Source organism: Rhinolophus ferrumequinum, chromosome 12 (genome assembly GCF_004115265.2).
Source record: "Rhinolophus ferrumequinum isolate MPI-CBG mRhiFer1 chromosome 12, mRhiFer1_v1.p, whole genome shotgun sequence".
Lineage (NCBI taxonomy): Eukaryota > Metazoa > Chordata > Mammalia > Chiroptera > Rhinolophidae > Rhinolophus > Rhinolophus ferrumequinum.
In genome coordinates this window covers 82,521,620-82,547,062 of record NC_046295.1, presented here as the reverse complement: position 1 = coordinate 82,547,062, position 25,443 = coordinate 82,521,620, and the positions used below count along the sequence as shown (strand labels likewise).

At 60.4% G+C, this 25,443-nt stretch overlaps 1 protein-coding gene across 3 annotated transcripts in view; it reads right to left on the bottom strand.

Moving 5' to 3' along the window:
- CCDC187 (coiled-coil domain containing 187) overlaps positions 1-25,443 on the bottom strand; it is a 39,585-nt gene continuing 14,142 nt past the window's right edge. The window contains exons 7-24 of one of the 3 annotated variants that reach the window (XM_033122199.1): positions 25,134-25,221; positions 20,785-20,897; positions 16,989-17,071; positions 16,419-16,532; positions 15,191-15,312; positions 14,980-15,071; positions 12,027-12,112; positions 11,226-11,365; positions 10,224-10,311; positions 9,191-9,337; positions 8,200-8,348; positions 5,828-5,991; positions 5,126-5,214; positions 4,842-4,917; positions 3,426-3,565; positions 2,990-3,099; positions 2,465-2,550; positions 1-1,943 (exon numbers count right to left, since the gene is read on the bottom strand). In XM_033122199.1, coding sequence (XP_032978090.1) covers positions 76-1,943; positions 2,465-2,550; positions 2,990-3,099; positions 3,426-3,565; positions 4,842-4,917; positions 5,126-5,214; positions 5,828-5,991; positions 8,200-8,348; positions 9,191-9,337; positions 10,224-10,311; positions 11,226-11,365; positions 12,027-12,112; positions 14,980-15,071; positions 15,191-15,312; positions 16,419-16,532; positions 16,989-17,071; positions 20,785-20,897; positions 25,134-25,221 — 3,755 coding nt within the window. In that variant the 3' untranslated portion in view covers positions 1-75. Of the gene's footprint in view, positions 1,944-2,464; positions 2,551-2,989; positions 3,103-3,425; positions 3,566-4,841; positions 4,918-5,125; positions 5,215-5,827; positions 5,992-8,199; positions 8,349-9,190; positions 9,338-10,223; positions 10,312-11,225; positions 11,366-12,026; positions 12,113-14,979; positions 15,072-15,190; positions 15,313-16,418; positions 16,533-16,988; positions 17,072-20,784; positions 20,898-25,133; positions 25,222-25,443 lie in introns of all 3 variants that reach the window. The other 2 variants (XM_033122200.1, XM_033122201.1) reach the window with 2 other exon arrangements.

The window sequence follows — 25,443 nt, the reverse complement described above, 5'->3', positions numbered from 1 at the left end:
ACACACGCACACACACACGCAACCTTACAAGGGGATCACCGACGTCTGTGCATCACCATCCCCAACACACTCTGCTCAGAAGTCCCATCTTCCACGAGACGGGCCTGTGGCCGCTGTGTGAGGCCCAGGGGCAGGGCTAGCATCGGCCAACCCCTCCGTCGTCGAGCTGCCCGGCTGAGCCAGCTCTGAGAGCACAGCTAGCGTGTCGCACAAGATCCTTCTGCTGAGCTGGGTGGAGACCAGATCCAGCACCGTGGCCTGCTCCACACCGGGGAGCTCAGTGCAGGGGCCCACGTGCAGAGCAGGAGCTGGGTCCCCGCACCCAGACAGCCCTGTGTCGCCAGCCGTCAACAGTGTTGGCAGACCCTCGCCAGCCACACAGGCCGTTCTGGACAGAGGTGGGGGCTGCACTGGGGCATCGCCTGCCCCCACACACAAGGGAGACCCTAGCCAGCCGGGTGCAGACCACGGGCCTCCCACAGCCTGGTCCCCCGCGGTGGAACTCGATTCCTCTAATCCGTCCCCAAGGCTTCCACCCGGGGCACCTTCGCCCAGGCAGAGCCCAGACTCCTGGGGCCCCAGGGACAGTGCCTCAGGTAGCCCCTCCTCAGATGAGGGCAACTCGCCAGTGCTGATGGAGGCGTCCTCTTCTGGGGGGCCCAGAGAGCCCCCAGGAGACATGGTGTCTTCAGGTGGGGAAGGGAAGTCTTCTGAGTGGGGGCTGGCGGTGGCCCCACTCTCTGCTGAGAGGGTGGGAGGCGGCAGAGGGAAGAGGGCACCCCTGTGGGTGGAGGATGGCAGGTCGGCACTGCCATAAGACAGCACCTCGTCCACTGGGGACAGGATCTCAGGCAGGACACCGGCCAGAGGGGGGCGGTCTTCCTCAGGGACAGGGGGTGCTCCACTGCCCCCATGCTCAGGAGCCCGGCTCTCAGCTGTCAGACCTGCCAGCTCACTGGGGTTCCCAGGAGGAGCCTGTAGGCTCACGGGAACTTCAGGCTCTGGCAAGGCCTGCAGGGGCTTCCTGTCAGTGGATGGACTCAGGTCAGCTTCCCAGGGCTCCTCTGGGCGACCAGGTGAGGCCTGTGGAGGCCTGGTCTCTCCTCCTTTGCCAAAATCTGCCCCTTCAGATACCGAGGACCCCGAGGGAATGGAAAGGGAAAGGTCTAAGTCACTGGAGGAAGAGACTTTGGATGGGGACACCATGCAAGCAGCTTCAGGGGACGTCCGTTTGGCCTTTCCTGTGTTCGATCCACTGGTCAGGCTCCCACTAGTTCCAGAAGCTTCCTGCCCCATCCCAGGGCCCAAAGAGGGAAGTGCCGTTTGGGGTGCCTCGCCGTTTTCCAGGCCGGAGGAACCTCCTGCAGGCCAGGTCTGCCCTGAGGCTGGCTGGGCACCAGCTCCAGGCTCCGGGAGGTCATCCTCATCCCAGACCTCGCTGGATGCCTCTGACAGTTCTGACCCCGACCTGGGAGAGGGGACATGGAGGAGAGGTGGCTGCTGGCTGGCCTGCGGGAGGCCTAGCGCCAATTCTGGGCCTCCCAGCACAGTGGAGAAGCCCAGCAGGGGACTGGCCCCACTGCCCTCCGGCCTCTCCCAAGGCACCCACCCTCCACCCTGGTGCAGCTCCCAGGAGCCTCGAGGGGAGGACTCCCCAGACCAAATCAGGTCTGCGTCTGGGGCCTCCCCAGCTTCCCAGTCCGACAGGGAGACGGAGCTCTCAGAAAGCTGGACCAGGACGGCTGACACTTTCTGGAACTCCTGGAGGGAGGGAAAGGACAGGCTGCTGGCAGAGGAGGAGGCTCGGGACCGCACAGAAGACCCCGAGCAGGTCCTGGGGGCAGACTCGGAAGAAGAGCCCAGGGCCAAGGGGGCTGGGAGCTGGGGCAGGGGACTGCTCCGGTGCTGGGTGGGGGGCGCGGCCTCCTCAGCTGCTGCAGGAGCTGCAGAGAGAGGGGTTGTGGGGATGACGCCAACAGTTCTACACTCTGTCGTCCCTGCAACGTCCCCAGTGCTGGGAAGGGCAGCAACCCATACTCCTCGGCCCCTGAGCCAGCCGACCAGAACCAGAAAACCCAGACAGAGGCAGACATATCCATGGGCGCAGCTTGTGGACCCTTTGATCCCGTGGGGTTAGCTCAGCCCCCACCCACCCCCACACGGAAGTGAGTGACATCTGGGTGGATGTTTCCACGTCTCAGGGACCCGGGCTTAGAACTGAAGCTGCCCTTCAGAGACTGAGTGGCTGTCTTTGCCTCGCTCTGTGTTCATTTGGGACATAAGTGGTCCAGACAGGGAATCCACCTACAGTCATTCACCCGCCTCTCGGGACCCCATGATGTGAGGGGTGGCGAAGGGGTGGGCGCTGTGGGAGGAGGCTGGCTCTGATTTAGAAGCTGGTCTTGGATGACCCTTAAGCAGGGACTTGATGGTCCTGGTGCAGGGCCGGGGGCCAGGGCCTCACCTGGACAGGTAGTCTGTACAGGCATCACCTGGGCAGCTTCCTGCCAGAAGGGGTTGTGGGCGTCCTCCTGCCAACAGGTCCCTGTCCTGCAAGCACATCATGGACAAGTCAGGGGTGTCCCCAGGAGGGACCCCACCCTCCTAACCTCCTCCCAGCTCCAGGTCTCCAAAGGGGGCCTTCAACTACCCCAAAGAGAGGCCAGTCAGGGCTCCATGGGTGGGCCAAGGAATCCCGTCTTTAAGGGGTTCTGGCCTCAGTCCCCACTGTCTCAAGTAGCTGGGGGGTGGCCACCTGACAGGCTCAGAGGCATGTGCTCCCTGGAGGGGCCCCTCCTGCTGCCCCCACCGCTGGCTCCTTATTTCAGATTCAGGTGGCTTGGGGGTGCACAGTGGGCCAGGCCAGCTCAAGGGGCTCCAGGACAGAGTGAGAGGACAGGGAGCGCTGGCAGAAGCATCTGCATGCCCCAGGCCCCAATCCCTGCCTGAGGGGTCCCCTAGGCCCAGGCAGTGCCCCCAGGCCTCACACCTCGGCTCCCCTGACCACCAGCTTTCTGTTTCTGGGGACTTCTCCACGGGGCTGCCGACAAAGTCCAGCCCTGACTCCGCCCCTGCACGGCCTGCACCGCCTTCAGCCACCTGCTGGAAACACGATGGAGAAATGCCACAGACAGGATGTGGCCACCTCTGCCAGCATCAGTCCAAGTCCCTTAGCTGTGGAGAAAGCCCCTCTGCTTCTGTGATCACAGTCAGAAACAAAGACCATCCCCCTACAGAGGGCCCTGAGACCCCCATGCAGCAGACACCCCTCCTTCCAGCAGGCTCCAAAGACCCACCAACGGATGCACCACCTGGGAAAACCCAGACTCTGTCTAATCAGCACCTCATCTGATGGACGAAGTCACCCCCCTACAAAGCCACACGTCAAGGACCAGCACGCAGTGCAGGGCAAAGCCCCGACTCACACTGGCTTCCTGGGGGCTGCGGGGTCCCCCTCCGCCCTGGGACTGCTGGTTTGGGCCTTGGAAGCTCCCAGCATTACTTTCCATCAGAGCCCGGGTCTCCTCCTCTGCTGATGGTGGGCTGGGATTGGTCTGGGGGTCTCCTGTGAGGCAAAGGGATCGTCGGCGCCAACGGGCACAGAACACAGGACACGGAAGACACGATGTCCAGGAATTCTGAAGCCACATGAACAAAATCTTAAAATTTCAAACAGCCACACACTTGTTTGTGTTTGGCTTGTGGGAGGACACAGAAATATGTGTTATCTACTCCTGAAATTATCCTTGTTAGATAGTTACTGTAGCAAGTCCCAAAAAACCTTTTACCGGGAGGTGGGGCAGGGGCAGGCCTTGACCATGTCAAGGTCACCACAGACCAGCTGGCAGACCAGCGAAGTGGGGACAAAGTGTGGACAAAGTGGAACAAGGGGCTGCAGGAGGGCCTTCGCCGGGGACTTCATGTCTGTACGTCATCATGTTCCTACACCTTCATTCCATCCTGAACCTGGCAGGTGTTGGGACACCAAGATCCAGGGTCTGTGACCATCCTGAGGCCACCAGCCTGAGGGGACCTGAGCTATCTGGCTAAAGCCCAGGTTTGTGGAACCCCTCGTCCACAGCGCTTGGTGAAGCCGAGGTGTTGTGGGTCGTGCCAAAGGACCCCGGGCTTCCCGGGCTTCCATCACCAGGGAGCTCCTGGCAGTGTCCTGAGTGGAGAGCAGTTGGCACCAGTCAGACAGACCGTGCCAGCCTGGACCCACCACAGCTCCCCTCGCCCCGGGTGGTTCTAAGCCCTCCTGTCTACACGGATCTCTCCAGCACTCGGTCACCAGGCCGGCCAGCTGGTTGGTGTGGAGGGTCTCCTGCTTTCTCCTGAGGATGGACCTCGAGAGGGGCTTCTGGACTTGGGCCCAGACCCAGGGCTGGAGGACGAGCTCAGGTGGCATCCTGGGCACTGAGACAAGGCGGAGGCCATGTGACCCCCCCGGCTGTCCAGCCTGCTGTCCCCAACATGCCACGAATGAGTGTCCTCCTGTCCCGGAATTTAGTACATGCAGAAATCTCGCGTTAGTTAATGAAGACGCCTCTGGCAATGCTGGTGTCCAAGTCACTTAAAATCCATTCCAGGTGGACAAAGCTGTGACTACAACAATCAGTAGCTTATAGATTCTCCTTTTGCCAGAAAAGCCTCACTTTGCCCTGAAGACACAGAACAGGCGGCTCTCCCGCCTACGCAGGCTCTGAGGCCCAGATTTCCCTCCTGGGCCTCCCTGGTCAGGTTGGGCAGCTGGCACGGCCCTGGAGGCGACCAGCTAGGTGTGGGGACCTTCTGGCAAGGCCACGCAGGGGAGGCCCTAAAAGCCTTTCCAGGGGACTCACCCAGGGGCGGCTCCTTCGTCTGCTGGAACTGGAGCTCAGCTGCAGGGACGCTCCCGTCTGCCTCACCCGCCGCAGTCTGTGAGAGGGGAGGAAAGCCATGTCCAACAGCTGGAAAGACGCTGTCCTACAGGAGCCACCTGGGGGGAGGGCGCCCAAGACCCCACACACACACAGGAACTAAGGGCACACTGGCATCTGGGGTCCCAGCCAAGATCAAGCAGAAGGTGGGGAGAGGTCCCCCAAATGGGCAAATGGGGGAAAGGGCTTTCTGGGGGGTTACATACAGGAAAGGCCGGGCCCAGAGGCCATCCGACATCCAGAGAGGTCACCTGCTGAGGGCTTGGTAGAGGGACACAAGGCTGCTCCCCAGACTCTGAAAGACACACAGACCCAGGGATTTTGGCTTTGACCAGCCCTCCGGGAAAGGCCCCCCAGGGCTCGGGGAGCCCAGAGTGCAGAGGAAGCAGAGCTGGTCTCCAAGGAAGGTTCCTGCAGACCCTGTCCTCCTGCCCTTCCCTCTTGGAGCCACAGACACTCCCTCCCCTGGGACCCCAATGTCATCCTCCTAACCCCTCCTCTACACCTCCCTCTCCTTCCCGGGAAAAGGTTACTGCCCTCCCCTCCTCTACCCTTAGACACCGGCGCCCAGAGACTTGGCTGCTGGCCCAGGGGTCTGTCCTACAGACCCCTCAACACTCCTCCCCATGCCTCCCAGACTCTGTTCCAAGGTGCCCTTGGGCTCTGAGACATTTCCTAGGGGTGACCCTAGGGGGGCTGGAGCCCTCTGCATCTCCTCACCAGCACAGCCATTCTGATCTGGTGACAGGGCCCAGTGCACACTCGGACACAGAGAGGCTGGGGACGCCCCATCACATAGCTTGGGTGCAACACAGCAGGACACAGGTCTGCCTGACCCTGAGGCTAGACCCACCGAGGGAGCAACCATCTGTCCTCCAGCTGCCACTGCCACTGGCCCACCTCGTTACCTGGGTCCATATGGCTGCCGCTGTCCACCAGCTGGCCCCGGGCGTCAGGCCAGCCATGGTCCGCGGCTGTGTCCTCCCCCCATGCTGACCTCGGGGGCTGCGGGTGACTGTCCGAAGCTGAAGTTGTCCTAGGGGGTGTCCCGTCTTGCTGTTGGGTGAGAAGCCTGCAAGGCAGTGCAGGGGGGTGGTGAATGTCCTCCCAGAGTGCCCAGCCCACACCAGAACACAAGTGGAACAAAATGCATCACTCTAGTGCACAACTGTGGTCAGTGGCCGTGGTCAGTGCATGGGTAAAGGACGACGGGTCCTGGCCCCTCCCTGACCAGCAGCTTCCCAAGCAGGGGCCATGGCTGGGGGGTGACAAGGCGTGGGCACAGCACTTGGCGTAGTGGGAGGGAGTTGGCCATCTCTCCCCTGGCACACAGAGGCACAGTGGCACACAGCACACGCTCTGTCGACACATCTGCATGGAGCCCGACCGCAGGTCTATGGGGCGGCACCGTGTGTGCCAGTGGGGCCCACTGAACTCTGGGAGGTACAGCGGAGCGGTGGCCTGGGTGCCACACACCCAGACCAACTGCCGTACTCTGGGCACACTGACAGGCAGCAAGAAATGGCCCCCGTCACAGCCTCAAGGACGTGGCTGGGGGGTAAAGCCTGGCAGATGTCCTGACTCCTGGGTTTAAGGGCAACGCCTACAGGCTGGCCTGCTCTAGAACATTCCGCACAGCTCTCCAGGTGCAATCTGGCATTAACTTCTGTTCCCTGTCTCCCCAGACTACAACTGGGCCCAGCTTGCTGCTCCCCCCAGGGTGGCCCTGAGTCTCTCCCCAGCTTTCACACCATATCAGCAGTGAGAACAGGGTTTCAGGTCAGAGGGCAGTCCTCAGAGCCTTGAAAAGAGGAAACTTGGGGGCTGGAGCTCGGACCCCGCTGGGCAGGACCTGGTGTGCAGCTGTGTGTCCCAGATGCAGTCCCCCACCTGGCCCCTGGAGCGCGGGTGCTGAGGACAGAGCATGGGGGCTGTGCCCTGAGCCCCGTCCCCACACCCCGTTACAGGCCCCTAACCCTCCCTGCACCCAGGGCCTCAGGCTTGCAGAGGGTGGGGGAGCAGGCACAGGTGCTAGTTCACAGGTGCACCCAGGCCCTGACCCGCTGGGAGCTCCACTGGGCTGCACTTGAACGAACAAAAGAATGGAGGACACCTGTTTATCTGTGTGCCGTGATCACCAGCAAAATGCTCAGTCTCTCTCAAGTCTCTCCTGTGTACACACAGCTTCCCTGTTTTCTAACTTCGCATCGCTGGTGAGATGGGAAAGCACAGGACCACCCACGGCTGATCCCTGACCCCAGGCCCCGGGCTGCCAACCCTCGGCTCAGGGCCCCGCCTACCCAGCCCTATAAGCGAGCTCACGGGTACCAATACGTTAGGGTCACCCAGAAACCTTTTGAAAACCTGGGATTGGCTGGCAGTGGGTAGCGATGTGAATGAATTATAGACCAGTCCGTGAGAGATTTATTTGGGAAGTGCCATCAGGGGGAGGCCCAGTGAAGCTGGACCAGGCGGCCGGGCCAGGCGGCTGAGTGGGCGATGACTCCCTTTCCTGGGGAAGGTGTGAACACGGGCTCCACTGCACTGGAAGAGGGCCGCTGGACGGGTGACCGTGCCCCACAGGTAGGAAGGGGTCCCTAAGAAGGTTGGGGCCACCCCTTGCTGGGGCCGCCTCCTGCTTCTGACAGGTGCTGCCATTAGAGTCCGGCAGCCGGCCAACCCTGGGGAGGAAGCTCATAGGAGAAGCAGCTGGGCTCCCTCGCACAGCAAGGCTCAGAGTCAGGGGGCACTGGTCATTGGACACCCCTGCTGCCCCCCGAGGTGACACGGCCTGGGCAGGGCCTCTGTTGTCCCACCAGAGCGGCCCTTTGGCTGCAAACAGAGGGCAGCGGCCACGTGACGAGGACTGTGAGAGAACAGCCACAGAGGGGGGTGCCCAGCAGCTGGCTGGCCCCACACTCACCACCTGCTGCCCTCAAGCCAGGCCTGTCTAGCTGCTCTGTCTCAGTGCACCCCACCACGGCCTGGGGACAGTGCCAGCCTGTCCCCATTTAACAAACAAGGAAATGGGCTCAGAGAGGGCAGGACACCCCCGCCACACCCCAGCCAGCGGCACAGCTGGGAACGTGCAGGCACCTGCCACCAGCCAGGGCAGCTCTGGCCTCTGCCCCCATCCCCACGGACCAGCCAGCCGGAGCAGGGTCCCTGCAGGGCTCCCGCTGTCCCTGTTCTCCTTGGCAGCCCTGGCAGTGCAATGGCACCTTCCTGGCAGAAATGACTGTTAGTGGTGCACCAGGGCCACAGGTGCCCAACAACTCACTGTGGGGCTTGCAGGCTCTCAGGGCTTCTCCAGGGGCTGCCAGGCCTGTGTGGTGTCAGGGGACACGAGGAGCCCTGTGTAGTCCCCTCTGGCCGCTGGTTTGCCTCAGAGCCCGCCTCCCGGGCAGCCTTGATTTCGGGGCTGGGACTCTAAGAGAAACAGAACAGGGTGAGCTGGCACAGGCACCTCAGGTCCATTTCCTGTTTGGAAAAGTGGGTGCAGGCTTCACGTGGCAGCAGCTGTGGTGGGGCGGCCGACAGCACACTAGGTAGCGTGTTCCCACAAGCAGGCACCGGGCTGAAACAGGTGGGCTTAGTTACCCTCACAGGAACCCTGCACCCCAGTGCTAATTGTTCCCCGACAGGTGCAGACACGAGGCCAGAGCGGAGTCTCAGGGCTGCAACCAAGGCTGTATTGGGCATCCGGCAGCCCGGGGTGCCCGCTCCTGCAGGCTGGCCTGGGGTGGGCAGCACACCCACCTGGTGGTCATCTCACAGAGCAAACGCTAACCTACACCGGGTGTTTCATGGAACCCAGCTCATTCCATCCTTACCCACCAGGTGAGACCATCGCACCTCCAACCTTCAGAGGAGATGCTCAGGCTGGGGACGGCCGCCCCCCCCCCCGACGTCCACAGCCTCTTCAGGCAATAGCGGGCAGGGATGGGGAGCCGGACCACGAATGCCCTTGCAGCTCAGGCTCCCCCAAAGGGCCGGCCTCCCTGAGGAGCCCCAGGCCACGTGCTTCTTCCTGCCTTGGAGCCCCCTCCACCGCCACTGGGGGTCTGGCTTTTCCTCCTCTTCTAGGAGACCTGCGTGGCCCCCGGAGCAGGTGGCTACTCACCCACCCTCCATCTGTACCCCTCCAGAGAGTCCCTTTCCATCCGGGCCATGGGCATTTTTACAGGGGACTTGCTCATTCCCACAAAGCAGCCAGATGACAAGGCTTTTCTGGCCACGACGGAGCCTCCAGCCCAGGTGAGAGCGCCCACCTGAGAAAGCCGGGGCGGGGCCTGAAGCTCCTGCTGCAGGCGGGCCAGGGACCTCTGCATGAAGAGTGTGTCCCAGGTGTGCTGCAGGAGCAGTGTCCTCTCTCGATGCGACAACAGGTGACTGTTCCGCAGGCATTGGATTTCCCTCTGAACCAGGCAGAGAAGGAAACATCAGCCGTACCCCAGTCCAGCACAAAGGCACACACGGGAGACAAATGCACCGATGAACGGGGTGCAGGGGGCAGCCTGGTGCTGGGACTGTGTGGGGCCTCCGTCTGCCCCTCCACATGCCCCTGCCCCCTCAGCCTGCTCGACCAGGAGGCCCGTGCACCCGGGCTCCCTGTGGGTCTGGCCAGCAGGAGGCAGGAGGGAAGGCTGGGTGCCCGTCCCTGCCCTCCCCACGCAGCCCTCCCTCTCCAGGTTCTGGGCACTGCCACCACGTCTAGAACACATCCCGTTGTTAAACTGTCCACACTGTTCTCCGTCCCCTGCTGTGTCTCTACCAGCATAGCCCTCAGCAAAGGTACTTTACCCACACTGGGTCTCTGTACACCCACCTGGGGAGGTCGCAGCCTTCACAGGCCAGAGGGGGACACCGAGGCTCAGCAGAGCTGGCCCTGACCCAGCTTCCACCCCTGTGTCTGCCTACAACACAGGACTCCAGGTTTGGGTGGCCAGACCCTCCAGCCAGGACCCGCTCTCAGGTGGGAGACCGGGGCAGGCCCCCAGGCAGGGCCTGTGCCGTAGGCCACCCTCAGTGCCACGTCGTCAGTGGACCCCCCTCTAAGCCCTCCTCACGGTTCACTGGTCAGGGTCTGCCCTACAGACAGTGTCACTGTGCTTTTCTGTCTGGGGCTCCTCCTGTCACGCCCCACCCCACGCCTGCCACCCCACCTTCCCAATATAGACAGGCCATCTAGGACGGAGACCCGCAGCGTGAACAGCCCTGGACGTGGTGGGGGCTCGGGAACGCTCTAGCCAGGGTGCGGGCTGGTCATACGATCACCATGGTGTCTGCCACCTGCCCACTTACCTGCTCCCGCTCGAGGTCGCTGAGGACGTGCTGCTGCTTCTCCACCAAGGCTACCAGTGCAGTGTAGTGCCCCGTGCTGCCCAGACACCTGGGGGTGGTGGCAGGATGGTCAACATCAAGTCCGGCAAGTGGATGTGGAAAGCCAGACACGGCCAGCCCTGGCCAGCCAGGTGGACATGAGATGACCCCTCCCATAGCAGGAGGCAGTGGCCATGCGTGGGCAAGCTGGGGGAGTCCTGGGGGCAGACGGTGACCCCGGCCAAGGCTGTCACTCTTTCTACCCCCTCACAACCCCTTTTGGGCGTGAGAGACGAAGGGAGGGCAGCACCTCGCACCCTGGAGCCCCAGCCTAGCCTGCGGGTCCTTTGGGGAGGGGGGTGGCCGTGGAGTAGAACACCCACAGTCTGGAACGCTCATACACTGCCGGTGGGGATCTTAGCTGGAATAGCCTTTTGGAGGCCCATGTGGCAATAGCAAGAAGCTTAAAAAAATGCATTCTCATGGACATGACAATTCTACTTCTAGGAATTTACTTTCAAGAAATTACGTCTAGCATGGTCCCTTCTAATGACACCAAGTTGGAAGCTACCGGAAAGTCCGGCTATAGGGGGCTGTTTAAGGAACTGTTTGTCTCTGCGCTGGGCACCCTGGCTGTTGTAGCAGTTACCAAGGGACACAGAAGGGTTTTCTGGACTTTTAAGTGAAAACTTGGGTCTTAGGTTACAAACAGTGCGTGCAGTCTATTACGCCTACTGTTTAAAAAGCCATGTGCCCATCTCCCTCAACAAGAGCCTTCAAGAAAGACTGGAGATTATAGGCAGAGATTATCGCGGAGAGGTGGGACGATAGGTGGTTTCTCCATTTATGTATTTATTTTTTGGTACTTTATTGCTTTATCTAACTTTCTGCAAACACCCATTACTATTTGGATCAATATAGTCTACGTTTCCCTAATGCTGTTGGGACGGGGGCGCTGGGGGGCCAGCGCGCGCACGCGCTCACCCTCGCCAATGCTCCAGCCAAGCCAGCTCCGCGCGCATCTTCTCCTCCAGAGCCTTCTCGCGCAGGCGCAGAAGCGCAGCCTGGTGCTGTGCACGGAGTTCTTCCTCTTGCAGACTCTGCTCCACACTCTGCTCCAGCATCTGGAGCGTAAAGTGGTGGGAAACCCTGGGCAAGGCGCTAGAGGGCCCCACAGGGCTCTACTGCAGTGGGACGGACTATTCTGACCACAGTTACGTCAAGCTCCAGGCCACTCCTGAGACAAGCCTCACTCGGAGCGGTGCTCAGTTCCGGGGAGGAGGTCGCCGGCTCCAGGAAGTCCTCCTGGACTGCCCACCCCACTCATCCCTATGGTGTGTCCCATTCCCGCCTGTGAGCTCCTGAGGGCAGGTGTGGGTCCTTATCATCTTGGCCTGGTGCCCAGCACCAATCCAGTTCCGGGACCTGTTTGTGCTCTAGAGGGTTTGCGATAGGCCCGGCCACCTGTTCTGCAATGTGCAAGCTGAGCGGCAGGGCCAGCCCTGCCCAAAGCAGCCTGTTGAAATGCCTGCCCTCACCTACCTCCCGGGGCGGGAGGAAGGGGCTGGCTTGGGCTGATGTCAGTTGGAAGGGTGAGTGATGCCCACTGCAGGGACCCCCAGCCCAGGACCCACAGTGGGGACCCCTGGGTGCAGGCTCTCAGAGAGGCAGGCCTTGGCCCCGACGGCCTCCTGGCAGCTGACGGAGGCTTTGGGTTGTCTGCGGGCTGCCAGTGCCTCCCCTGGACCCCACTCCTATGCCCCCTCCAGGAACGTCTCTCTGTACCTGCTGGGTGGGGTGGTCCCAAGGGTAGAGCCTGGCCTGGGGCAGTTGAGAGTGGGCTTCGTCTGGCCTCCCTTCCTGCATGGGCTCTGAGGACAGAAAGCAGGCGGTCGTTGGGCCATGTAGCGGTTCCAGGGACCTGTTGTACAGGAGGGCCTCCCAAAGGCAGTACGTGTGGCATGGTTTAATGCCCACACATACACACAGCTTCACCCCAGACCTTCACGAGGCCATGACAGAAGAAATCAACTGTCTCCTTTTTCCTGATACAAAGTTCTGGTGTGTGAACCCACTGACTTTGCAAAAGACCAGACCCAAGGTAGAGGGTACTCGGGGATAACCGAGTCCAGTTACTTGACTTCCACTGGGGAGACTCAGGCCCAGAGAGAGAGAATGACCCCTTCAAGGTGCTGCACCAAGCAGGTGGGGTGACAGCAGAGCCCAAACTCCCAGCTTAAGCAGCTGTCTGGCCACTGACCGCTGCTGGCCACTCGTGGATGATGGGTGTGATGGAAAACAGACCCTGTGCTTTTAAAAAGGTCATATGAGGACTTGTGCTTCTTGCAAGAGAGTGAAAGGGATTGGATTGTGGATTTACTGTCCCCCTAAAAAAAAATCTTAATGAAAAAGTACGTATGTAAATGCACCATAGAGATACAAATGTTCACACACCCACACAAGAAAAAATGGTTTGCCACATCAGGCAACATAACACAGTAATCCCCAAGGCACAGGAAACCCCTGAGGTGAGACTTCTCATTGCTACTGCTGGCTGCCTTGAGAGAGGTTCTCGGCTGCAGTTCAGAAAGGGGAAACAGAGGCAGAGCCTGGCAGACCCCCTGGGTAGGGGAGTGCAGCTAAGGGTCTGGAGAGACCGAAGCAGCTAGAGCTCGTGGGACCGAGTCAGAGAGGGACGCCCGGAGCTCTGTGGAGTGTCCTCCTGAAGCCCTTAGTAGACAATTGGTCAGTGACGTGCACATGGCGAAACCTCATTGCTGGGAAAAGAAACATCCAGAAGAACCAGAAGGCTGGGGATTACATCTGTCTCCACGAGCCAGGCTGGAAAACCTTATGATTTGTGGGTTTTCAGGCAGAGCACAAGGAAGGTAAAAGAAATTGTCACTAGCAGACCAGCACTACCGGAAATGTGAAAGGAGGTCCTTTGGGCAGAAGGAAAATGATGTCAGAGAGGAAATCTGGGTGCCCAGAAAGGACTGAAGAATACCACATATTGGGATATGTATATATTGCTAAAAGATTGTTGAGTGTTCAAAATAATAACGATATATTATGGAGTTTATAAAATACTTAAAGTAAAGTGCATGCCAACAGTCACTTAAAGTCCAGAAAAGAAGAAACGGGCATGTAGACAAGCCTTCTGCTCTCGGCGCAGTGTCACGTGCAGGTGGACTGTATATACTGCCGTACACTGCAGTAGATCCCACAGCAACCACTGACACAACAGGCACAGCTCCGAAGCCAGCAGCACAGATAAAATGGGATGGTGACAGAATATTTGTTGAATCCCAAAGAAGGCAGAGATTGCCAGAACGTGTGAGAACCAACAGAGCAAGGTCCGAGGACATGCTGCCTATGGGAAGTGCGCTTGAAATAGAGACACAGGAAGCAGGTTAGAAGGGTGGGAGGGTTGTACCACGCCAACCCTGGTGTAAGAAAGCGGTGGGGAGCCAGGTTAGCATCAGACAAAGCCGACTTCAGAGCGGAGCACGTGGCCAGGGATCAAGTGTTATTCCACAACAACATAGGATAAAGGTTCAATTCATCAGGGGCACGTAATAACCCTAAGTGTTCAGGGCCTGATACCAGAGCTTCAATACACACGAAGCAAAACCCGACAGAGGCTCGAGGAGGAGCGCGGGACAAAGCCACAGCTACTGGGCATTGTTTTAGTGCCCCTCCCTCCCTGACCATCGGGAAAGCCCTCGAGGGCGGAACAGGGTTGAATAACACCCCACCCAACAGCAGCGGAAGACACATTCTTTACAAAAGGACATGGGACACCCACAAAGACGGACCACACTGTGGGAAAGACCCACGTCTGAACATAGGTAGGGTCCTATAAAAATGCTTCGTGACCGTGATGAGATTGGACTGGAAACTGGTCACAGGAGCAAAGCCGCACGGCCGGGCAAGGGCGTCAGGCCAGGCGCTCACGCCATCTGCTGCCCCCAGCTCAGCTGAGCTCAGCGCTCAGGGAGGTTTGCTCCCAGGTCCCTGCAGCCTGCACTAAGAGACCCTCACCTGCCAACACACAACACGGAGAAGGGACTTGGGCAGGATACTGATGGGCCAGCACTTGAGAGGTCGGTCGCAGGGAAAACTGCTCAAAGGGACACAGGTGGGCCTATTGGACGGACTGGAAAGACTGTGAGGGTCTCTGTTCCTGAAGGGGCCGAGACGGGCTGTAACCAGGGCTTCAGGGAGATGGCAACAGCCACCATGGAGGTCTGCCGGGAGCGAGCTTGGAGGAGCTGAGACCCCACAGTCCCAGAGCGTGACGGACAGGACTGGATGACACTCCACACTCTTCCTTACTCGGCCCTTGGGCTATCTCACCTAGTGTCTAACCTAAAGTTTTCTTGCTGTAACCCAGGCTCACAGTCCCCAGGAGTGTGTGGGTGGGGATGGTGGCTGCTGTGCCCCCGTGCTGTCTTATCCTAGTTACCCCAGGTGCAATGGCTGCCCAGCTTGTCCCTACAAACAAGAAGCAGTGTTGCCTGATGGTCAGTCACACAGTCCAAGCATCAGACTTAGTTTCACATCCTAGTTCCGCCCTTACCGTGTGGTCTCGGACAAGTCTCTTCATCTCTCTGGGCCTCTCTACTGTGTGTCTGACTCAGTTTCCCCTGGGGGGTCCATGCAGGAACGGGCTCTGTCTGCTGCCCGGCTCAGGGGTAAGCGCCTGGGGTGTGGCTAGTTTTGAGGACACTCTCACCTGCAGAAGCGGACTTGCCCACTGGACTCTGCCATCCTTCCTTGGCACCCTGGGAGGGCATGGCAGCGTCTGTGCCCAGGGGTGGGTGTGATCTGCCAGGTGAGAAAGAAGTGGGGACTCACCACCCGGCAGCACCAGTGACCGTGACTATCTGAGACCCCCCCGCCTTCCACGTTGGGCGTGGGCCATGGGCCCCAGCCCCGGGCTGCACCTTGGTCTGGCTGTCACGTTGCTCCAAGAGGTCTTCCTATCCAGGTCCCCACACAGCAGTAGCTGCTCCAGCTCCGAAGCTATTCCTGGCCTGGCCTGGGTTTCGTGTTTCTCCATCAGCCTCTGCGATGACAGGTGTGTGTGGGGAGGAAGAACAGAGCAGCCTGACGGCCCTCAGGCCAGGCCAGGCCCCAGGGAGGAGCCGGAGGCCAGACAAGTCTCCCACCTCAGGGGGAGGCCCTTCTCTGCCCCTCCTGTCCTCCAGAGAGCTGGACATGGCAGGGGTGAGGTGCCCAGCAGCGCAGAGCAAGGCCAGTGCTGGAGCCCCCCAAGTGTGGGGGATCGGACAGCCAGGGCCCGCTGCATGAAGGCCCCCTGAGGAACTAGTCCAGGCTGCTGTGACTGCAATTGCCCAGCAGGTGCGATGCTGGAAACAGGAGGAGAGGCCAGATGTGCCCGTGCCGTTGTGGGTCTGAAGGCACCTGCTCGCATGTGTGCACACGTGCACATACGTGTCCACACGTGCACACACGTGTCCACATGCTCCTTTGGGTTCCGTTACTCTCCTGGGAGCATCTCCCTAATTGTGAGTGAGCACATCCCAACAGTCCCCAGACAAAGGCACAGAGAAGAGCGACTTCTGTGAAGGTTCCTCATGTCCCACCGGGTCACAAACACAAGCCTCCTGGTCCTCAGCCCTCCAGCCCCGGCCATGCCGGGCACCGTTTGTACCACCACGACCAGCCAGAGCTGCCTGTCCAGTGGGGCTCAACAGGCCAGTGTGAGGGTGCTGGGCAGGGTGGGCTCGGAGGTGCGGGTCCCCTTCCCTTCCCGGGCAGACCTGCCTGGGATACAAGCTTCCCACACACTTCGGCTCGTGAGCGCCAATGGAGAGCCCGCAGCTCAGGTGCCAGCCACTCCAGGACATGGGCAGCTGAGAGGCTCCGACAGTCATCTGTCACCCCAGCCAGGAGCCCCCAGGAAAAGTGTCGCATATAGCCTACCTACCGGCCTCCGGCACGCTGCTGCGCTCCCCTCTGTGGGGTGCAGGCAGGGCCCACATTTCAGGAGGTAGCATGTCCTCCTCAACTTGACCTTCTGCAAAGACAGGCAGCCCCCACCCGGCAAGAGAGTCGCATCCGCCTTCCAAGGGCCACAGTCTCCTCCAGGGAGGGGCACCTGGGCAGGCAGTGGGCATGTGTGAGAGCCTCAGCCACGGCCTGGCTGACCTGCAGCTGGTGTTTGAAGAGCATCTCATCCAGAGCCTTCTGTGTCTCCCAGACCTCCATCTCCGCCCGCTGCCGCAGGTGGGCCAGTGCCTGCTCCTGCTTCTGCTGGTCCAGCTGTGGGAAGGGCCCAAGCCTCAGGATTCCTGGGGCCCAGCCTGCTGCCCCCACAGCTCCCTGCAAACCCTCCGCCCTAGAGTGCAGGCAGTGCCACCTCTGAGAACTCGAGCGTCCCTCTGCCCGAGAGGACCCCACTCTTGACAAGTCCCCTCGTTCCTCCCCTCCCACCCATGCTCTCCCTACCTGGAGCCTCCCCTTCTCAGCCAGGAAGGCTGGTGCCCTGGGCCGGTCTGACTGCTGTGCTGTCCACCCTCCACCCTCTTGCCTGACCTCCCTGAAGAGCCGCAGCTTTAAAATCTACGGTTCCCTGTGTTAGAGCGCCTTCTGCTCAGTCTCAGGGGGACAGGGGCTCCTCCCAGCTCACCCCAAATAGAAGAGGCCTAACGGGGACACAGCAGTCATTTGCCTGGCAGAGGGGACGGGACACAACTGACAGAAGGGGACGGGACACACCTTCAGTGACTGAAGAAAGCTCAGGGACTTCTGCTGGATGTCGGAGAGGTGCCCGGCACGCAGCCTGCCATGCTCCTGCTGACCTGCGGAAAGCAGGGGGAAAGGAGCAGCTGGGTGCTGGGCGCCAGGAGCACCCTCGGGCACCCCCTGCTCAGTGCCAGCACTGGGTACAGAGGGAGGAGTCCAGGCCGACTCCAGCAGAGTCCCTCCCACAATCAGTCCTAAGCCCCTGGAGCAGGAGACAGACGCTGCTGCCAGGCCTGGACCTCCCAGGGGCTCGCTCTGCCCACCCGCCTGGGCCACACTCCCCCTGGAGCAAAGACCCAGGTCTGCAGAGATAACAGGGGTCAAGAGCATCAGCTTTGCCGCCAGACAGACCTCACACATCATGCATTCGCCGGGTGACCTGGAACAAACCATTAGCCCATCAGAGCCTCTGTGGGAAACGGAGGTCCCTGCTCCCTGGCAGTGAAATGACCTAATTAACGCGTGCTCCAGTGATGGCTGTTAGCATCCACTGGTGACAATTGTGGTGGGGGACAGGGGGCGTATCAAGGCAGAGGCACAGGTTCCGCCCGAGGGCTGGCCGCACGTGTGGGAGTGAGAACCTCAGTCTCCCCCTGGGTTAGGAAGTCCCCAAGGGCAATGGAGGGGACTCTTTCCTTTTGGCGCCCCTTGGCCAGCTCAGGCCCTGCAGTTGGTGCTCCCAGCCCTGCCTCTAGGGGAGACTCCACAGTCGGAGGGGTGGCCAGTGTGCTGTTTCCTCCACCCTCCCTCACTCCTCCTTCTTGGTCTGGTTCCTGATGAGAGTTGGCAGAGGAGGGCATGGAGGGCGGTCAGCTCACATCCGGGCTCAGGTTGCTGGTCTGAAGACGGCAGAACCCTCCTGGTGACTCTCCAATGAGTTCCCCAGTCACTGCTGGCGAGTGTGCAGACAGTAACACCCTCTCCTCTGAGCTCTCCTTCCCAGAACAGAGCGACTCAGCTTTCCACGTTAGAGCCGATAAAGAGCTGGGAGTGATGGCTACTCCAGTTCCTGGGGGTCTCCATGGCTGCGAAACCGTGAGGCACCAAGCCAGAAGAGAAGCAGGGGCTCTGGCCACTGAATGTACACTAAGCATCTGGAGGGTGCTCGGGGGGCCCTTTCCTCCTTCTAGTGAACTGGGCTCTGTGAAGACACTTCGGAATTGGTTTAAAGTGTCTGTTCTGAGCTGAAGTTCCCTTGAGAAGGGAAAAATCCCCTCTTGCTTTTGTAGTGTGGCCCTTTCGAGGAGCTGAAGCCAGAGAAGGTGACTGGTTCCCACCAAGCTGGCCCCCGCTGGCCTAAGTTCCCTCTGACCTCCTCTAGGCACCTGTGGCTTCAGAGGCCCAAGGCTTCAGCCCTTCCGCCCAAGGAGAGGAAGTTCCTGGCCACCTCTGGCCATGCCAGCGTCCCTGACAGGTCACTAGGAAGACATGAGCTCTGAGCTGTGACCCAACAGAAAGCAAACTGTCCCTGACAGCAGCATGGCCCTGGCTGCCCAAGCACCTGGCAGCCCCCGAGACTGCCAGAGTCATCCCACTGAGCAGAGAGTGACACTGGCCTCACTCCCCAAATTCTCTAAAGACAATTGGTGAGGAGCCCGGCTCCGCACATCACCCCAAAGTGCCTGGTAGCTGAGCACCCAGAGAGAGGACCTAATAAATGCTGTCATTATGGCTAATGATTATGATGATGACGACGAAGGGACCTCTCCGTTCCAGGGTCGGGGGGTCATGGCCTTGCACCCCACTGAGGCTGGCAGGACGCCTGTCCTGGGTGGGAGAGCCACCGAGTCTGACAGCCAGCGCTTCACTGCCCAACGCGGCAGCTGGCAGCCACGCACGCTGCTTTTGTGTGCACTTACTTACACTGAAAGTCACTCTTTAGTCACACTGGCCACGTTTCAATGTCTAGGTGGCCACATGTGGCTGGTGGTTGCCATATTGGATAGCCCACAATTGAAAGCATTTCTCTCATCCCAGAAGGTTCTGCTGGATAATATGGTGCTAGGTGTTTAGGTCTAGAAGGTTCTGTTGGGCAGGGCTGGTCAAGGTGTTTGAGACTGGAAAGTTCTATCGATGGCGCTCTTTCCACTCGTTAAATCTGGAGCTTACTGACTCAGAGCTGAGCCTGAGTCCCCACTCGGCCGTTTCCTGGTTGGAGATGATGGGTGCCTCTGCTCCTGATGGGGACATCAGGCTCCTGGTCCACGGTCACGAGTGCGGGAGCGATCTCTGAGGCACAGTGAGACCAAGACACCGTGTGTAACAAACAGCGCCTGGCCCAGGGGCATTCAGGGCACTCAGCAGTTCATGCATGCTTTCAGCAACTATTTCTCAGGTGCCCCCCACATGACAGGTGCTGTTCCAAGGGCCAGGGCTGCAATGAGAACCAGACCCTCAAGTTCTCGTGGCCCACAGAGACAGACACACAAACACGAGCTGGATGCCCACAAAGCAGGCCATGACAGGGTGAGTGGCAGCCCTGACCCAGCCTGGGTGTTATCTGGGAGGCTTCCTGGAGGTGGTGTCTGACACAAGCCTCGTGCAGGCCCTTTGGGTTGTGCTCACTGCTTGGTTTCTGGCTACCTGATATCCTGCTCTCAGCCACTCCCAGCAGAAGTGGCTCCGATTTCAAATTATGCTGCAGGGTTGCCTGTAACCTCAGGATAAAGCGATCCTGCCAGAGAATTCCAGTTTGCACAGTTAGAGAGGTGGGCTTGCCCCACCCTGTACCGGAGAGTGTAAGGGCAGCTGGGACTCAGCCCCCTCATGCAGGAGGGACCGAGAACTTGGGGGAGGTTCCACCCTATCGCCCACCTGCTCCTGCCTCCTGCAGGGGCAGCCTGGAGGCAGCGCCAGGGAGAGGAGCAGCGTTTGCTAGAAGGCCTGGCACCTGCTCTGCTCAGGTTCAGCCTGTGGAAGCTGCCAGGCCCCAGCTAATACGGGTAGCTCACTGGTGCGCCCAGACCAGACCCCAGAGGCTTCAGAAGGCACATTCTCAGGTGGGTGGGGCAGCTCTGCCCAGTGTCCTCTCTCTGGAAGACATAGCAGGTGTGGGTGGCTCCCTTGGGGACCCTGAGGCCCCACAGGGGGCTGGGGTGGGGCAGCCCTCAACTGGTCCCTTCTTTGTCAGGAGGTCTGTGACCTGGCCCTTCACACAGCTGAGAGGAACCTGTGGGGGCGGGGGAGGCGGCTCTGGAAGGAGCTGCTGACGTCAGTTCTTGTCTGTCGGCCCTGGCACCCAGGCCACCCACTAAATACTCCTCGAGGGAATGAATCAGTAGGAGAGGTCACGCCATCCATACTCCTGATTTGTGGTCCACAAGTCAGGCACTTTGTCCTTTCAACCAGGGACTGACACTTTTCCCTTCGGGATATCGGGAGGGTGCCCTTCTCTGCCCCTGGCTCTGGCCTCAGGCCCCTCAGTTGGGTCCCAGGCGGGGCTGCCTGCCCCCTGTCCCCGATGCCGTACCACCTCCCAGCCCACCACGCATGGCAGACCCAGGACCGGGCAGGCAGGGGGCTGCATGATCATCTCTCGGAGCAAGTATCAGTCACAACAGGGGCGTGGCAAGAGCACAGAGCAAGCAGCTGGGTCCCAAAAGCCTCCAAAACACTTTAATACTGAAGCGTGGATGCTCTCCACATAGAAAGGGACCTCTCTACACTCGCAGGATCTCGCTGGAGTGTCGGGCAGCGGAGGGGGTCTCCAGCGGACCTCCCCGGCCCCCTGACCAGCCAGCCCAGGGCCTGTCCGCAGGCTCGCCCTTACCGCAGCTCTGCATGGTCCAGGGCGCGACCAAGCCTGCCCCTCTGGCCGACGGTGTCTCCTCCAGCCACAGCGAGCTGCAGGTGGGGTCCGGTGGGGCTGGCACCCTGCGTGAGCTGGGGACATGCAAACACACATGTGAGCAGGGTAGAGCAGTGAACATCACGAGGTAGGAGGCAGCTAGTGGGGCAGGGGCTGGGAGTCTGGGCTCCCTCAGCTGGAAGAGCTCTCAGACCCACACAGTGTCCGAGGCAGGATCCAAGGGCCAAAGACCCATGAGAGCGGGGCCTGTGACCAGACGACCGGTGGCGGGGCTGTGGAGAACAGGTGGGGCCTGAAGATACCGACACCCGCAGTGTCCACTGGCTTGGTGGGGCCTCGTCTGAGAAGCCCCACAGGTGCCGGACAGCTGAGGCTCAGCTTCCACAGTCACCAAGGGATGCGGGGGCCGGGACAGAGTGCCCTTGCCACGGGCCACACCTGTCCTGACGCTCCGAGCTTGTAGCAGCAGTGCACATGGCCCCCCTCACTTCATGTCCTTCCTTAGGACACATGGACAGCCATGTGTCCTTCCCGGCACACAGCAACCCAGGGCCTGCTTGAGTGACTAAAGACGCTGGCCATACCTGTCACCTTGGAGACTGGGGGTGGGGGGGGACTTGGCCTTCCTCCAGCCGCCCGCAGGGGCCCATAGGCCACAGGTGTTTGTCTAGCACCTTCTGTGTGCCAGGTGCCTGCCACCCAGCCCCCGCCCCCACAGCTCACTGGGAGATGGCAGAAAAGAGTGTTCCAGAAAGGGAGAAGCCTTCTCCCTGGGGCTGAGAGAGAGCTGCGAGCAAGCGATGGGACAGGCCTGGTTGACCAGGGAATGCTGGGGTGGGTGTGCTCCAGGAGCGTGGGCCCATGAAGGGAGAGGAAGGACGAGATTCCTGTAGGCTCTTCCCCAGGCTGGCTCTCGCTCCTGCTTTCCAAACCCTGAACTTAGGGTGCCAGCCCCACCGAGTGAGTCAATGGATGGCAGGAAGGAGCCATCTCCTTGAAGGCTTAGTTAAAAAGAACACCATCGATGGCCATAAGCCAGTGTCTCCCTCGACTATTTAGAGCAGGGTCAGCAAACATTTCCCATAAAGGACCAAACAATAAATAGTTAAGTTCTGTGGGCCACACGGTCTCTCTCTCTGTGGACAGGACTCAGCTCTGCCCTCACAGCATGAAAGCAGCCGCTCTCATTATGTAAAAGTGAACACGGCCATGTGTCAATAAAACTTTATTTACAAAGACAGGTGGTGGGCCGTGGGGGTTGTGGCGTGCTGACCCTTGGTCCAGACTTTCTAGGGCAGTTGTCCTCAAACTTCAGTGGACACCAGAATCACCTGGAGGACTTGTGAAAACACTGACCACTTCCCTCCCCAGTGTACCACATTGAGGAGGGCTGGGTGGGCCTGGGACTCTGCATTTCTAATGAGTTCCCAGGGAACAGCTGCAGAACCACTGGACTAGGGAATGGGCCAAATGGAAAAAGAGTGAGCTCTTGAGTCCAAGCCCTGGTCTGCACCTTGGCCTGCCTTCCCACGAGCTGTGTGACCTGAGCAAAGTCCCTTCTTTCTGAGTCTCAGTTTTCCTGTCTATAAAATGAGAGCACCTCTCCTGCAGGTGCTAAAAGCTGTACATGAGATTCAGGGGGTCTGCAGGGAGTGGGGCATACCCCCCTCACCTGGGTACAGGGCATCCTGGGGCCCAACCCAGCTTCCTTACCACAGTGCTGGTGACAGGAGGCTCCTGTCCTGCACTGAGCGCCACGGTCCCAGCAGGGAAAGGATGGAGCAGAGGAGGTCGTCCCACCCCAACTCAGAAACTGGCCTCGGAGGAGAGCTGCAGCTTTCATCCTTGGAACTGGACAGCAGGTAAGGTGACCAGGGGCACTGCTGCCAAGCTGTAGCCCCGTGAAGCAGTGAGTGGTGACTGCTGTTTTTTGAAAGGGCAGCCTAGGCACCTTCCCTGGATGCCTCAGGAGCCAGCAAGCCCCTGGGCCCTGATCCCATGCACCAGGCACACTTGTGAATGACTTCCGCCTCTGCCCTAGGGCCTGGTCAGGGCTGCAGGGATGGGGGCGATGCAGTGCCCAGTGGGAAGGCCCTGGGTGGGAACGCCCCGGGTGTGGTGGGTGCCCCGGGTGGGAACGTCCCAGAGGCCATGTGCCCTCCTCCCCTGTGCTCTGAGACCTTCTGGCCTGGGCCCACGGGGCCATGCTGGCCATCCGGCAGGAGATGCACAGACTACAGTGTCCACCGTGGAGCCTGGGACCCCGAAACTAAACTCTGGAGAATTCTCCCCAACCCTGGCCCCTTCTGAAGGGGAAGTGAGGGGGCTGTGCGCAAAGAAGTCTAGCCCAATGCTGCCCCCTACTGGTGGCAACAATACAGTTCCACCAACTGGACTGAGGCTGCGCGGGCAAGATAAAACTCACCCCAAAGGACCAAACACTAACCCCCCACCATTGAGATCAAGGGAGGCGGGCTACGAGACAGCAGGGTGGGTGGGGGTTCCTAGGGTAATGACCAGGGAGGCATGCAGGCAGGCAAATGTCCCTGGAGGGACGGGGAGGGTTGAAGGGGTGTTGGGGAGAATCCCCCCCCCAGGTGGATACATCACCACCCCATTTGCTAGGGAAGACTCAGGCTGGCAGGAGCATGTGAGTATGCTCCAGACCAACAGCTTGAAGCACTGACCCCTGGGGTCCCCTGGGCAGCCCCATGTAGAGGGGTGTCCAGCTCTTTCTCCCCAGAGATGCAACCCACCTCCATTTGTATTCCTCACTGCACAGCTGCCCCAACTGCGGTCTCCACCCTCCCTTTCAGCTCTCCGCTAATAAGCTCTCCAGCCTCCAGCCGGCCCCCGAAGCCCCCTAACCCAAGCACCGAGCTAGGACGACCGGGCAAGTACGTGGTGAGGAGCCTCTGGCTGGCATCTGTCCCAGGCATTCCAGGCAGGCTCTGGCTGATAATGACAAGGGGCAAGGCCAGCCCCCTGGAGACCACTCGTCGGCCTGTCCCCCTCTGGAGCCCTCCTTTCCCTCGGCTCTGAGCTGTCAAGTCTGGGGTCCTGGAGGATGTGGGAGAGGGCTGGCTGGGGAGGGGCTGCTCGGGGCCAGGCTGGGGACCACTGCCCTGGGGTCCTTCAGTCCCAGGACTGGTGAGAGGGGCTGGGGTGGTTCAAGAAGCTCGAGGGCTACACGGTGTGCCAGGGAGGAGGATGGGTGGGGCTTGGGGACCAGGAGGTTGCTGCTGGCCACTGAGGAAGATGGGACAGGGACCCGTGCCTGCTCTGGCATCAGGAAACACCAGGCAGGTGGGCGGGTGATGGGGGCCAAAGGAATAGCTCTTGGGGTGGCGAGGGGCTCCTTCAGGAGAAGCCCGAGCATGTTCATGAACCCCGGAAGACGAGAGGCCACAGTTGCTCAGGGAAGGTTACATCTTGGCGAGGAAGCAGCTCCCTGAGCAGGGGCTGGGCCTGGGTGGGACAGACACCCCTCCTGAGCAGGAGTCACGGCTGAGGGGCTGGGAGCACAGAGCAGTGACCCTGGCTATTGGGGGGAAATGAGCTGGAGGACAGAGGGGACAGGAAGTGACAGCAGGTGGACAGCACTGGGGAGCATGGCTGAGGCCCTAGAATCCTAGGGCGAGGGTGGGGACCACAGAAGTTCCCCAAAACCAAGCCCTGGCTGGGCTGCCAGGTGGATAGTGGGGCAGCCGAGGGCCCTCAGTGCCCCAGCCCCAGGCTGGTCATCTGTGTGCAACCAGGTCCAGTGTCCCCTGGGAAGATACCTGTGTGAAGTGGCCCCCAGAGAAGGCCACAGCGGTGCTGGGGATGGAAGCCACGAGAAGGTGCAAGGGTCTGTGGATGGATGGTCCTGAGAACTTAGACACAGACACGGGACATGGATGGAGGACCACCTGCTTCAGTGTCCCCGGGACACCATCAGCCTGTCAGGCACACCAGTAACACAAGAAAGTGTAGCTGCCAGTGTCTCCCTGGGGCCCAGAACCAGTGCAGGGAGGGTAGAGGGGGTGCATCCCAGGGCTGCTCACTCATCAGGGGGGGCCCTGGGTCAGGAGCCCATTGCACACAGCCCTCCAGAGGTGTCCAAGAGCCACTGTGTGGACGGGGCCTTCTGCCCTGCCGGGCCAGTGTCAGAGCCAGCATGGACGGGTCAGGAGCTGTGTCACTGCCCTGCCAGGCCTGGATGCACCCAGACTCCTGGCCCTGGCCAGCGTGGCCACGCACTGGCTGCATGCGAGGCAGCCGCACAGCTCGCGGCACAGCCCAGACGCACAGGGAGCTCACGGGCTTACCTCCCTGTGAAGGGCCTGAGGACCTGGAAGGAAGCCGTGTTTCTCGCCAGCCTCTCGTCCAGCTCCAAACGTCCGACGTCCATGAAACCTTGGAGAAACGGGCATCAGGATTTTATTTCCCAGGTGTCAGCACGAGGAGAGTGGCTGCTGGTCAGAGGGGAGTGAGGGAGGTGCCCCACCCCCAGCAGGAGGGGCCCTGTGGCTTCAGTGCCTCGCCCGGTGTCTCATCCTGCTTTCTTGCCCCTCTTCAGGAAGCAGGGTAGGGAGGTGTCAGGCACATAAGCCTCAGGACCAGGCTGTACCCCTCCTC